Source organism: Schistocerca gregaria, chromosome 1 (genome assembly GCF_023897955.1).
Source record: "Schistocerca gregaria isolate iqSchGreg1 chromosome 1, iqSchGreg1.2, whole genome shotgun sequence".
NCBI lineage: Eukaryota > Metazoa > Arthropoda > Insecta > Orthoptera > Acrididae > Schistocerca > Schistocerca gregaria.
Genome location: NC_064920.1, coordinates 542,287,190 through 542,302,346, shown reverse-complemented (window position 1 = coordinate 542,302,346; position 15,157 = coordinate 542,287,190). Strand labels below are relative to the sequence as shown.

Below are 15,157 nucleotides of genomic sequence, written 5' to 3'. Positions count from 1 at the left end.
GGGGCGTGAGGTCTCCACAGTACATCGATGTTGTCGCCAGTGGTCGGCGGAAGGTGCACGTGCCCGTCGACCTGGGACCGGACCGTAGCGACACACGGATGCACGCCAAGACCGTAGGATCCTACGCAGTGCCGTAGGGGACCGCACCGCAACTTCCCAGCAAATTAGGGACACTGTTGCTCCTGGGGTATCGGCGAGGACCATTCGCAACCGTCTCCATGAAGCTGGGCTACGGTCCCGCACACCGTTAGGCCGTCTTCCGCTCACGCCCCGACATCGTGCAGCCCGCCTCCAGTGGTGTCGCGACAGGCGTGAATGGAGGGACGAATGGAGACGTGTCGTCTTCAGCGATGAGAGTCGCTTCTGACTTGGTGCCAATGATGGTCGTATGCGTGTTTGGCGCCGTGCAGGTGAGCGCCACAATCAGGACTGCATACGACCGAGGCACACAGGGCAAACACCCGGCATCATGGTGTGGGGAGCGATCTCCTACACTGGCCGTACACCTCTGGTGATCGTCGAGGGGACACTGAATAGTGCACGGTACATCCAAACCGTCATCGAACCCATCGTTCTACCATTCCTTGACCGGCAAGGGAACTTGCTGTTCCAACAGGACAATGCACGTCCGCATGTATCCCGTGCCACCCAACGTGCTCTAGAAGGTGTAAGTCAACTACCCTGGCCAGCAAGATCTCCGGATCTGTCCCCCATTGAGCATGTTTGGGACTGGATGAAGCGTCGTCTCACGCGGTCTGCACGTCCAGCACGAACGCTGGTCCAACTGAGGCGCCAGGTGGAAATGGCATGGCAAGCCGTTCCACAGGACTACATCCAGCATCTCTACAATCGTCTCCATGGGAGAATAGCAGCCTGCATTGCTGCGAAAGGTGGATATACACTGTACTAGTGCCGACATTGTGCATGCTCTGTTGCCTGTGTCTATGTGCCTGTGGTTCTGTCAGTGTGATCATGTGATGTATCTGACCCCAGGAATGTGTCAATAAAGTTTCCCCTTCCTGGGACAATGAATTCACGGTGTTCTTATTTCAATTTCCAGGAGTGTACAATCTGAGAGGGCCAGATTCAGATAGTTTTTAATTAATGATCTTCATCATGTCTTTTCAGCAAAACGGAATGCAAAAAGTTCCTAAAATTCGGCAGTGTTCTTTGCTTCTTCAGGTACCCATAAGCGAACTTTTATGCTAAATTTTGTTCTCCCAACATAACATCAGCTTAATTACCTGTGTGTTGCCAGGTGTAGAAGTATGAAACCAGAATTTCCCTATACATGCTGCTACCCATCAGTGTAGGGTCCACGAGACCGCGTCTGCTGCACCATCTGCTTCCTGTATAGGCTGACGACGAATGTCAACACTCAGTAACCCATGTTCCATACATCGGTATCTGTTTAAAACCCATAAACATTTACAGTTCTATGTCTACGAACTACAATTTGCAGACAGCATTGGTTTTCTGTTATCACTTGAAGAAAACTGCTGCAGAATCGCATCGAATGCTTATCGAAGCTTTCGGCAAACATGCTGTTGGGAAAACAAAGTGTTTCAAGTGGTTCAAAAAATTTGAAAGTGGTTATTTTGATTTGAGGAATGACGAGCATGGGAAACCACAAAAAAAGTTTGAAGACAACAAATTGCAGGCCTTATTGGATGAAGATGATACTAAACTTCAACAGGAACTGGAGGAACAACTGAATGTGACACAGAAAGCCATTTCTTTTCGGGTGAAAGCTGGGGAAAAGGTGCAGAACGTGGTAAAATTGGTTCCGCATGAACTGAATGAAAGACAGCAAGCAAATCGGAAGACCACTTGTGAAATGCTGCTCGCCAGATACGAAAGAGAGTCGTTTCTCCATCAAATAGTGACAGGTGATGAAAAATAGATTTATTTTGAGAATCCTAAGCGTCGTAAATCATGGGTGAATCCTAGCAAACCATCGACAACCACTCCAAGACCAAATCACTTTGGAGAAGACAATGCTCTGTGTTTGGTGGAATCAGAAGGGTGTCATCTATTATGAACTGGTAAAACTGTTAACAATCACTACCAACAGCAAATGATTGATTTAAATTGAGGAATATGGAAAAATGCAACACAAAGTCATATTGCTCCATGATAACACTCCTCACACACAGCAAAACGGGTCAGGGAAACGATCAATGCATTCAATTGGGAAATACTAGGGCATGCGGTTTATTCTACAGATTTGGCTCCGTCCAATTACCATATATCTGCGTCATTGGGACACGCTCTCGCTGAACAACGCTTCAATTCATATGAATATGTACAAAAATGGCTCACTTTCTGCTTCGCCTTTTTTTTCTGGGGGGGGGGGGGGGGGGGGGCGGGGTGGCGGCAGTCATAGCTGCCAAAGAGGTGGGAGAAAATGTATAAATAGCAACAGAGATTATTTTAAATAAAATATTGTTTATCAGTTTCAAATAACAGACGTGTAATTGCTGCAATCAAATTCCGGTTTCATAATTCTACACCTGGTAACTGCACCTAGAACAACTTAATCCACAAAAATACATGAATTAACTTTAAGTGATGTAAAGAAGATAAGTCTACACAGCATATAATTAAAAGAACAAGTATAAAGCTTATTTTAACTTTGGCAATCCCCTAAGCTCTCTTACCCAAGGGAATGAGGGTACTGACTGGAGGTGGCACATACTGGTTATATACAACTGCTTTAGTTCAACCAATGAAAGCACCAACGACTGGTTTAATTCCAAAGAGTGAAAGGAGAACTCAGTCCACTAAAGATTAAAGGGTGGTTTCGGTTGATACAACGAATACGTAATCCCACGGACACGAAAACTTCACATTGATTTCACTGGAAAAGAAAGAACGAATGAACAAATAATTCATATAATGTGTAAAACTACAACTGGCTGTGTCAGCTGTTTTCAATCAGCTGCTACCACAGACTGGTATCGCTCAATTCAATTGATGCATAAAACTACAACCGAATGAGTCACTTTCCAACAAAAATGATTGAAATTATGATTTTAATGTAATTGCTCCCAACACTAGTTAGAACAGGGCATAAGGCAATAACTGAAGCACAAATCTGTTTTATTCAAAAATACCCTCATGCCATGGGTACAAGAAGACATCTCAGGGGATCCCCAAAGTTAAAATAAGCATTATACTTTTTCTTTTAATTATGGGCTGTATAGAATGGTCTTCTTTACATCACTTAACAGTAATTAATATATTGTTGTGGATTAAGTTGTTCTAGATGCAGTTACCAGGTGTAGAAGTGGGTAAATGTCCTTAATCAATCAACTTTGTAATAAAATAAAGGATGGCCCACATATAGAAAGCAAGAAAATGGAGACTCAACAGAGCATTTCTAAAACTAGTCACCCAAGAAAGAAAACAGAAATGCAACAGAAGTCTACATATTAATGACTGAACAACAAAGTGGACTCTAAGATCAGCTAATAGCAGCTACTGCTTCTAGTACTATCACTAACTCAATCAGCTATTTTTGAAAATATCTTACAGAAGAAATTCTATAACCTATTTTATATTTCTATGTTTTGAGACTTGCAATCTGATGATAATGTTAAGAACTGTCAACAGATATTTTTACATCTAAACAGTATAAATTGTATATTTATCCCTAAACCAATGCCACAACACTATTGTTTTGTGATGTATCAAAGATGATATTCCTAGCTGGTACAACAGATTCATAATTATTTAGAGCTTGAGGAAAATAACTTGGCACCTGCACAGAAACACATTCGTGTCATCAGCTATAGACGAGTCCACCTCTTTGTTATCAAGGGGTGGTCACATTAATTTGGTGTCACCTGCTGAGTTGTCTGCTTTATCCATTAGAAGTAGTTGTCTCAATTGTTTATGTGCTGATTTTCATTGGTGTATGCTATTTAAGGACTCGCAGACTGACTTGCCAAATTTTTGGTTGCACTGGCATAACCGGTGAATATGATTGTTTGCAGACTCACTAGCTATAGCTTAGAACTTCTGCTTGTAAACAGGCTTCTGCTATTGAACTGCCCCTTCCATATTGTGTGGTGGCCACATGCAGTGGAGTCCCCACCAGTGGCCCCTCCCTTACCACACTGTCTGCACAGGTATGGCGTAAGTTATTTTGGGTGCACTCTATCACCACGTGGATTCAACCACTCTCCATGTCACACAAATTAACATGTCTCTTTGTAACAGCTATAAATTAAAGCACAAATATCAGAAAATAAGATGACTGTTCTCATAAACACACCATTGTTGATTTATAGTAAAATCTATCACCTAATATGCCTAAACACTGAGAGAAAGTACCTGTAAATTGAGTGAGGGTGTCAGCTCGTAGTCGATAGCGAGGTATCTGCTCCTCCAACAGACTGATGATTTCCACTTCTGGAAGTTCCCCTCCACAACACACGTCTGAAACAATAAATATGTTCTATATGTGCTATGACTTCAGCATGTCCAACAATAACTGTTGACAATAAATACATCAAGTCGGGGTACACAGTGTTAAGGAAGAGGAAAACATAAGCATAGATAGTATTGTTTGTTCTGGTCTGTTCAGATGCATTAATTTAAAAAGGAATAAATGAAATTCTTGTTTACTGTGTCACAAATGAGCAAAGCGATTTATCCAACTGCTGGTGAAGTACAACTGGGAAAATGTACACACTCCAAAATGTGGAATCATAAGGTTAATGGTACATAATCCCATGTCAATAATACTGATTTTCTTCTCAATAAATTGTAATTCATCATGTACCAACATTTAAAATTAATTATGTATTGCATCCTGTGACACAGCCTTTCATAAAAATCAGCAGGCAAAACTGAGTCCAACAAATATAGGAAATACCCATTTATTTGCAAATATTTCCTTTATGACTGTGCTTCTTCAATGTGTTCTTTAACCGATGAATTTCAGTTCCTCATTGTTTCTCTTTAAATTTAACCTGTTCTTTCAGTAAACAGGTTTCGGTGATTCAAAAATAACAACAAATTTAATTATTCACGAAGTTAACAAAACGCTGAACTACTGCATTCTGCAATGGTGTATATTTTTGAAAGATATCGATCACTACAACTACTCAACCAAATAAATAGAACTGTGATCTGGTACCAATGATACAAATACCATACACAGTGTTTCCTTGAACAAGGGCAAAATAAGGAGTTAAAAACATCAAATTGCGTCACCAATGCCGGTTCAGTGACTTTTATTTACTTCAACAGAATAGATGAATTAAGTAGTTTGTTCAACAAGTATAGATTTAATTTTTTCCCCTTTAAGCTGCACTCATTGTTATCTACAACTGTACATGTTACTCTGATAAGCATGCTAACTAAAAAAATATATAAATAAATGACAAATTGGAAGGCTATTACTCTCACACAGTTGCAACCACAATAGAACATACCCTTCTGCCAGCTCTCAAGAATAGAATCCCTACGTGCCTGGAGATCTCCAGACTTTCTTCTGTTCTTCCCCAATAGTTTGCTTTGGATGGGGAACATCCTCTGAGTTTGAGAGTTCCCTCAGCACTGAGCCAGAGGCTGGCATATAGCCAGGAAAATACTGCACATCTGTGCTCACCGATGTAAGCCAAATCCATCCCACCTCACAGACACAAAAATAGGTCAGTCACAGCTCTGACTGTGCTCTGAACTCATGCAGACAGCTGCAGTAGTTTTCACCTAAACTGTCCCATTAAGAATAAACAACATTGATCTACTTACTACAAAATATGTATTGCACTGGTATATCACCCACATTTCCGATATGTTTACATGTATGATTAAAGAACGGAAAATTACTGAAACTTGATATATAAATCCACCCTTTGCATTTTTTTAATGCATGTAAAGTACGTAAAACAATGTTGCACTACCATATCAATAAGATCATACAGAACATCTCACTTCTGAAACTCCAAATTACACGATCTGAGCAAATAATGTGTACATTGCAACATATGATTTATGTGGAAGCTGCAACCAATCACTTTCCTGAGCCACAACAGGCACATTAATTCTGTAATTAAATACAATAAATTCTGACTGGCCACTACTGGGCACTGATACAAATTCAATGCCGACAAGTAATCTGATCAGGTTAAATAAATAAATAAATAAATAAAATAAAATAATACTAGTGCCGGACCAGGACTCAATTCCAGATTTCCTGCTTTACACGAATGGTTGCCTTAACCGCTTCGGCTACCCGAGCATACTTTCCATCTGGTCCAAATTCCCATCTTGTAACACGCTACTCAAATAGCGGCCGCTGTCCGCTACTCTTGTTGCTCACCGCATTATGATACGGCTTAATGGCCATTAAGATCATTTCAGTGTGGACACACTGTCTGTCCTGAATTCTCGTGGAAATCCAGAGTGATGCAGCAAGCAACGGGTGTGATGGACAGGGGGGGGCTACGTAAGTAGTGTGTGACAAGATGGGAATTTGGATCAGAAGAAAAGTGTGCTCGTACAGCCAAATCATTTAATGCCACTGCTTGCACATAGCAGAAAATCTAGGTTTGAATCTTAGTCCAGCACAAAACTTTCACTTGTTGCCATTGAATTCATTTCCATGCCCAATTGCGGCCAAAATCAAAATTCATTTCATTATCATGAGTGATGTCTATTCTTTCGGACAGATATAAATCAAAAGAAGAGCCTGAAGTAGCTCAAGAGATGGCTAGTAAGACAATAAAAAGTACAAAAATCTCATGAAACAACTGCCTGCAGTCAGAATGTGTAAGATAAATTTAAATTAGCCGTTGAATATTAAAATTTTTAAAAATTAAAGTAGATACAGTATCTAAGAAGAAGGGACAATTCTAACATTATCATTAGTATTTCTTTTTAAATTGAAAGCAGTAAAGGCAAGCAGATACAGTACTTCACTTTTATAAACACCTTTAACATTATCCACACATCCATTGCACAAAACATGAAAGAATGTCACCTCTGAAGATGCATTACCTACTGAACAACCAAAATATTGAACACACACACACACACACACACACACACACACACACACACACACACACACACACACAACAACAAAAATAATAATTCAGACCTATGTTGCACTGAAATGTTTGCCAAAACTCTTGAGTTTCTAGGGCAATATATTTCCACCAGGCTACAACAGCTCGGCATTTTGCCAGTATCTCATTCAGACTCTAGCTGGCAGTAGTAAATGCTGTGAAAACACCAAGAATAAAGGAAAGAATAAAAGTTAAAGAATTTTACATATTACTGAAAGTGCCCAATTTATTAGCAGGTCTTGTACATTAAGTAACTCAATAGCTGTATGGACTTTTTCTAAATATAATAACCACTATGGGATTATTCCACCATATTTCTGTGCACCTATTATCAATCTTTCTCATAAATGATAAATTGTTGCAATATTTACTCACATGTAGTAAGCTACAAAAATTCATACTTGCAAATTATTAATTTCAATTCAAATTAAGAATTTTTCCACACTAGAATGTGGGATACTGCATACAGCATCTGTCGTTTGACTTCATAGTAAGACATGAAAGTCTAAAAAAATAATATTGTGATGCCTTTTATATTGTGTATAGACTAACATTTGGCACTGACAAAATTACATTATCAAAGCCAGCAGTACAAGCCACTAAAGAATAAAATCCTTTGATAACAAATCTTACAAAAGTTTCCTTATCTAATGAATGTTGCTACTGCTGTTTTGTTTGTGCATGTGTGATCTTTATAAGCAGCTGGTTGCTGCACAATGAAAAGTGAAAGGACAAGCTTGTCCGCTCTGAGAGGAGGCAATGACCCACTTTTCCTTACTTGGCCATGAGCTGACTGCACAAGTGGTTACCACTCCATGGAACAGTATCAGTCTTGTCATCCATGGGTAGATTCCACAGAATGCATGGGATGACTTGTTCATCAACAAACATCATTACTTATAACAGAGGAGAAAAGAAACAGATTTGGGATTTAGTTACCTCCACTGTACTTACCTTATGCAACTCACTTTTTTTCCCTCTCTGTGGCATTTAACTAGAATGTACCACTTACAAATGTTGCAACTAAAGATAATGAAGCTTAGTAGAAATAGCTGTTCCAGATATTTCCATTTGAATCATTTTCTGTATTTCTCCTCCTCTACATCACTATGAGCTGTAGCTATTCAAATACAAGCGTAATTGAAACAAAAATCTTAAGAGTGTAAAATTAAAAGACGCAATCCAAGGTAGACTCCTACTTCTAAGAACTGTTGACAGGTGGCAGCATGGTTCAAAAACCTAAATCAGGCCAATTATGAACTGAGAAAGTAGAACATCAACTGACATCTATAACCGATAAAAGTATTGGAGAGAGAGAGAGAGAGAGAGAGAGAGAGAGAGAATTATGTTTATAGGTAGTTCATCTACATGTTTCAATGAGCAAATTTACAAGTATCAAAATATGTAACAAATGGCCGCATTGAGTGACTGAATGACGTAGAAGCTTAAATTTCTTACCCTGCCACAGGACTGTAAATTTCAAATGGATACCTCTTCCCGTTCCTGAGAAAACATGTCTTACCAGATAGACAACAAAGTGATCCTATAACTATTCTGTTTGTACCGGCTGGAGTAAGGAACACTAAAAGCTAAGAGAGCTACCTCTAAGCCTAGAAAAGCATACAACCATCAGCATGAGAACAGTCTGACTCTCTTGTTGTGATGCCAAAGGAATAGTTTTTGTCTACTATATGGAAAGAGGTGGACAAAAGTGTCAAATGGCTTTCTATGGAGATCTTCCAAAGCATCATCAGCACTGTTCTAAAACAGGAAGTAATGAACAAGTACTGATATGAGTCTGTGTGTTCACATGTAATACAACTATTTTCAACTTCAATTGACTGTTCAGTTGTCACACCCGTTAAGCATATGAAATTCACAAGCTTTGTCGAAAATATACTTGTCAGACCTAGAACCTCCTCCTCCCGAGATCTCTTACCTTACACAACTTAATTAGGCACTGGGAGACGATTTTGAACAGAGAACTGGAAAGCATGGCACACAAATATTAACAATTTTTATTGAAAGTCCCATTCCCCAAAGTACATTTTAACTTTGTGATACTTCGAGAGCAATGTAATCGAACACTGTGTTAAAATACTGAACAGGAAAAGCTACAACTTTTTTTAAAAATCTGTCAACTATCAAAAAAGGTTTGTGTGTTTTAATTATTTCAAGCTCCACACAATATCTGATATTACATTTGATCCTCTTCAACAAAATTAATACATCAGTGAATTGGGTGATTTCTTCTGTCATCATTCTCCAGGTCCTTTCGTCAATTACCTCCTTCAATAAGATGTTGCACCTTAATTTTCCTTTCCTTTTTCAAAGACATATCTCACAACAGGACCTATCAGTACAAAATTTATTTTATTAGTTCTCATTACTCTTCAACGTAATGATCTGTGGCATACAATAAATGATACTGCAGTGTCTAGCTGTAGCAACACCATCTAATTTCAGAATGAGACTAAACCAAAGTTCAATGATATCAATGCAAAAACAGTGTCTTGAACTTTATTATAATCTGTAAATGTCTTTCTTTCAGTTCAAGTATTCAACATCAGACACAAGTGAAAATTGTTTAGCAAGACTCTGGATTGTGGGATTGATGTGCACAAATTTCCACCTAAAAGACTGTAACTTTACTTGGAATGTGCATGAGAATAGTGGCAGTTCCCCATGGCAGGAGTCATCCATGACGCAAAAAAATTCAAGCACAAGTGATTTTTTTCTAAACAAAAGAAATGATTGTATTGTTTTTCCAGTGTGTCTAAAAAGTAGCTGCACAAGTATTCTTATGAGCTTTTATTTGAACATTCCACCAACCTCGTATTTTGTGTTTATCATTACCTCGTTTACAAAAAGAAATGAACCTCATACCTATAAAGTTTTGTAATACATCACTTACTTATTTACAGCAGTGATAGCCTGATCCACTCTTGACACACTTGTCAAAACATAATATCGTATTGCTCCACTCTAATTCAGTTTCTAATAAAATAATGAATCTGCATGTCTAATATAGGTGGAGGGACAAAAAAATCTACACACAAAGTTTCGGCGGGAGGTAACACACATTAAAGTTAAATAAATGTGCAAGATTCTGGAGCCGGTGGATCCTCCTTCTAGCAGAAGGGTTGAAGAAGAAGGAAGAGAGATGAAGGAAAATGACTGGTGATGTTTAGGAAATGATAAGTCGTGGAACAGTCATTCAGAACCCCAGGTCAGGAGAGACGTAATGGATGGGATGAAAAGAAAAGACTTACTGTTGAGGACAGGTATGACAATCCTTTTCATTCAATTGGGTAAGAAAACGTGACAGATTTTCAGTGAGCAAGCTGTTTATTATTTCAAAACTAATCGTCATAACTGTTAATACATTTATCCCACTGAGTCAATGAGCAGTGGCTATTTGAAGCCAATGAAAAAGGTCATCATAGCTTTCCTGGAGATGGTGTACCTCTTGTCTCGACTAAGCTTCGGAAGTTTAGCTGGGAAGTAGGTCTCTTTTTCGGAGAAATATCGGCCATGTTTTTTTCCTACGAAATATAGTAACGAAGTGAAAATATCAAGGAAAGACTTTTTTATTTCTTTTGCAATTTTCGGTAAATAGTGGGAAGGAATCTTCACTAGTTTTTGAACTTTCACCACGCCAGTCCTCCTCTTTGTGTGAGGCCAGCATAGATGACACAAAACAGTTTCATTGCTCCACAGAGGGAGGGGGGGGTGGGGGGGGATGGAATAGGTTCCTGTTGTGAAGAAATAACACACCCGTTGCGTTAAAAAACTACTAGTGTGCAATTTCTTCACATCAGCATTCTTCAAAACCAGTTGTTGAAAATGATGAACAAAAATCTAAATGAAAGGATTGGTCTCTGCGGTGGGCACAGACGTGTGAAGAGGAAATGTTGATCTAATCGGCGCTCGGCGCTAGCGAGAGAAACTACAACGTGTAACTCCACTACGCAATTTTGAAACAACTGCTACGTCACTGGCGTTGGGAAAAAAAACATGAAGTGTCCCGGGAAAATCCGAAACCGGACGACGGACACCTTTATCGTGCCACTTACATGCAGATACCATCCAGTAGCAAAGTCGTTATCGCCATGCATGTATGTGCGTCGTTTTCCTTTCAATTCTTACTCTAAGGGGCTGCTAGGTTGTTAAGTACAGATTCATCTAATAATAAATCAATACCTAAATACACAGCTCTAAAGCCAGCATTATGTTTACAACATGCAGCTGATATTTTTATAAGCCAGTACGTCGATATATCTATACTATTTTCGATATATTGAGGACTGATAATGATATTTTTTTAAAAATATCGATGCATCGGATTTTCACATTTTGGGAATGTCAACGGTCCTAACTGGGAAGCCCGTAACACCCTCCATACCGACCCGATCTCACCCACATGCGATTTTCATATTTCTGGAGGCCGTCGACGTGCTGCGGACGAACATTTGCTGTTCTCGGTACAATCATGGTTCTGTTGGAAACCGCAAACATTTCTCCATTAAGGCATTAACCATCTTGTCACACAGATAAATTTATGAAGTTATGGCGATTACTTTGGAATAATTAATAGTTAACTTACTTTTTCCTCACGAAAATTTGAAACTGCAATTAAACTTACAAGAAATGACTGTATAATACGATTAACCACGAATATCTCTCTATATCGAGATGTGGGTATCAACTATTGACGACATGAACTTATGCAGTACTAATACATACAGCGTCCACGAAAACTACGCGAATAATATCTAAAAAAATGTATTGTAATTAAAACGTCTAGGACTTCATATTGCCTTAGTTTCGAGCTTGGAGAAGATTGTATCAAAATACATTTTACTGTATACCAGCAGGTATCCTCGTCAATATTTGGCGAAATTTTTCATCGCGCTTGGTTTTCTGCCAAACTGAGCGATGCGAGAGGATCTTTTATGAATGTGAAACAGGCTTGTTTTTCTATAGAAACTTCAAAAAAACGATGTAATTGTAGAAGTGCGGCGTTTATGACGTGTGCCAAACGCCGAGAAAATGATACCTTTTCCTGTTTTTACGACGAATATCACTCAAGCATGTGTAAATTATCGCAATAAAAGTATCTAATTTTATATATGTAGTTATTGTGTACTGATTGAAATTTATTGGCAATCTCAAATTTTCCTTTGCTTTTCCTGCATTTATGAAATTATTGATAAATAAGATATATTGAATATTACTTTGGTTTCTTTGTAACGTAACGTAAAAAGTGAAAATAAGAAAGGGCAAAGTTTGCACATAAGGACTCGACCCTAGGATTACCGCTCTACGTCAAACGCTGCGTAAAACATCGCTAACCACCTTGCCTGACCAGCACAAAAATTCCTATTTTTTTCTAAATTCTTAGCCATCTGTAGCTCCCCCTTCTGTCACTTTCATTTCTGATCAAGGGTTGCATATATCATAGGATTGGATGAAATCGGTGATGAAGAGTAGGTGGAAAGGCGTTAATGCATAATGACGGTGCGTATCTCATAATGACGAACAGGACAGCGTCCTATTTGAGATCGGTTCTAATACGACTTTATGTTACAGATGATTTTGTCAGTTTAGAGACGTGTCGTCCCACAAGAACTAAATTTTATAGGTGGCTCTAAAATCTTATTATCCTACAGAACTGGTGGTTGCCAACTCAAAATTTCTTACAGCCAGGTGACTGATACCACACTACATAAGAACAAAGCCAAAGGTCACAGGTTCTATTCCCACTGATTCCTACGAGTTTGTCACTACTTTTTTCACCTCTGGAGATGTTCGTTAATGTGAAAAATACCGTGTTATACCACAGTTCGGATTTCACGTTAAACTGCCGTTCCCCCAACAACTGCCTGCAATGTCACTTAAAAAAGTTGCTGGTAGGCTAAGGCATACGATTTCCAATGGGACCATGCTTACTAACGTACTGTGAACTTCAAACCAACCTTTGTGTAGATCACAGCTTTACTTACTATTCTGATACTTAAAAGGTAACCATTATTTCCGGATTATCTTTAAAGTACAGCTTTTGTATTATTAAAATGATCAAGGACGTGAAACTTCAGAAGTTCATGGTTTGGAATTATATCGTAATATGATTAAATCTGACAGCTGTCTCACAAAATTGCCAGTAAGTTAAGAAATAAAGCAATACACATTTAAAAATTCAAATTTCATTCATTTGCCAACAAAGCCCGATTGAAATTGAACATAAAAAGTCTGAAGTAAGAAAATAATGCTTATACAATTGCACTGTTGTTTGTAAAACTGATAACACAGCATACGAAAACGCTCACCTACTCATTTTAATGAATGTAATGCATTATTTTCATGTCTTCAATTTTTTAACATCGATTCCCATAACCAGAATTTAAGAAACGTATGTTGCCACGTACTTTCATATTTCGTTTGTGTAATATGTAAACCAGGTCCAGAACTTGTCTGGGTGAATGTGGAAACGTTCAAAAAGCACACTCAAAAACTGGCGAATAGAACTAATGTAAAGCCCAATAGAGGTAGCATTTTGGATTGCAAAAGGCGGAGTAATTTTGATTGTCAAGTATGCTGTATGTACTACCCATCTCGTGAAAAATTCCAAGTTGTAGACCTCCTCCCACTTGGCCGTTACCCGCTAAGATATGGCATTTTTTTCAGTTTTTCCCCCAGTAACTAGCTTCCAGCGCATCTGAGACAAAAATATGCCTTTATCAATTTTAAAGAGAGGTAAATTTATTGCAAGTTTCATTTATAAGATGCTGGAACCGACTTTCAGTGAGAAATGGTATTCCTGACCGTATCATCATCTTCGAACCCTTGTGTGTGCAATATATACATGTAGTTCATGAGATCCATGTAATTTGTGGGGAATAACAATTTTTGAAAAAGAAAAATACTAATTTTTCAACTCTTTTATATACGCTTATATTTCAACAAAAAGAAGTTTTAAAAAATCTCAAATTTTAAGGATATATACAAAATTTTAAGTTAAAAATTCATCAATTTCTTGTTGTTTTAGCTCAGATGTGGTTGATGCGTAAAATTCATCATCCTGAGACATCCCCCAGGCTGTGGATAAGCCATGTCTCCGCAATATCCTTTCTTCCATGAATGCTAGTTTAAATTGTTCAAATGGCTCTGAGCACTAGGGGACTTAACACCTGAGGTCATCAGTCCCCTAGAACTTAGAACTACGTAAAACTAACCAACCTAAGGACGCCACACACATCCATGCCCGAGGCAGGATTCGAACCTGCGACCGTAGCAGACGCGCGGTTCCGGACTTAAGGGCCTGGAACCGCTCGGCCACCATGGCCGGCAGGAATGCTAGTTCTGCAAGGTATGCGGAAGAGCTCCTGTGAAGTTTGGAAGGTAGAAGAGGATGGAAGGTAGGAGACGAGGTACTGGTGGGAGTAAAGCTCTGAGGACGGATCGTGGGTCGTGTTTTGGTAGCTTAGGTGGTAGAGCACTTTCCCGCGAATGGCAAAGGTTCTAAGTTCGAACCTCGGTCCGGCACATAGTTTTAATCTGCCATGAAGTTTCATATCAGCGCACACTTCCGCTGCAGTGTGAAAATTTCGTTCTCAAAGTTGATTACTTTCACCAATATGCAGTGTATCACCTAAGCCTGTTCCGTGATAGATTCAACCGTCGAATTCCTCCTTTACAGCTGCATTTGTCGCCGTAAGTCTTTTAGCAGTGGCATGAAATCATGTTCCGCAATGCCTGTGCAGCTGGTTTTTTATTCGATGGGATTGGCGTTCGACCACAATATCATCCTTCCAGCCCGACTCCATGACGCCTTCTTCATATCCCACCCACGTCTGAACTTGCCGATAAGTTCTATATGTGTGTGATACTGAACTGCATCCCTTGCTGAAGGTAGGCGTGCCAAATCGAATGTGGTGTTTGCAGAACTTTTCTAAAAGCCAAGACATCTCAACTCATCTATAGAAGTGTTCGAGGCACCTCCACAAAGTGCCACAAGGAAAATTTCATTTGCTTCTACGATTTTCTCTTTTTCTGCAGCTGGATCTTTGAAAATA

The 15,157-nt window shown here is 39.1% G+C and overlaps 1 protein-coding gene across 7 annotated transcripts in view; it reads right to left on the bottom strand.

Annotated features, from left to right (window-relative positions):
* Positions 1–15,157, bottom strand: part of LOC126355773 (trafficking kinesin-binding protein milt) — a 374,105-nt gene that overhangs the window by 196,550 nt on the left and 162,398 nt on the right. For 6 of the 7 annotated variants that reach the window (XM_050006247.1, XM_050006180.1, XM_050006221.1 and 3 more), the window contains one exon: positions 4,339–4,443. Coding sequence is in view for 4 of the 7 variants with exons in the window: in XM_050006180.1 (XP_049862137.1) it covers positions 4,339–4,443 (105 nt within the window). In the remaining 3 variants the exon portion in view is untranslated. Of the gene's footprint in view, positions 1–4,338; positions 4,444–5,444; positions 5,573–15,157 lie in introns of those variants that run through there. The other variant, XM_050006196.1, reaches the window with a different exon arrangement.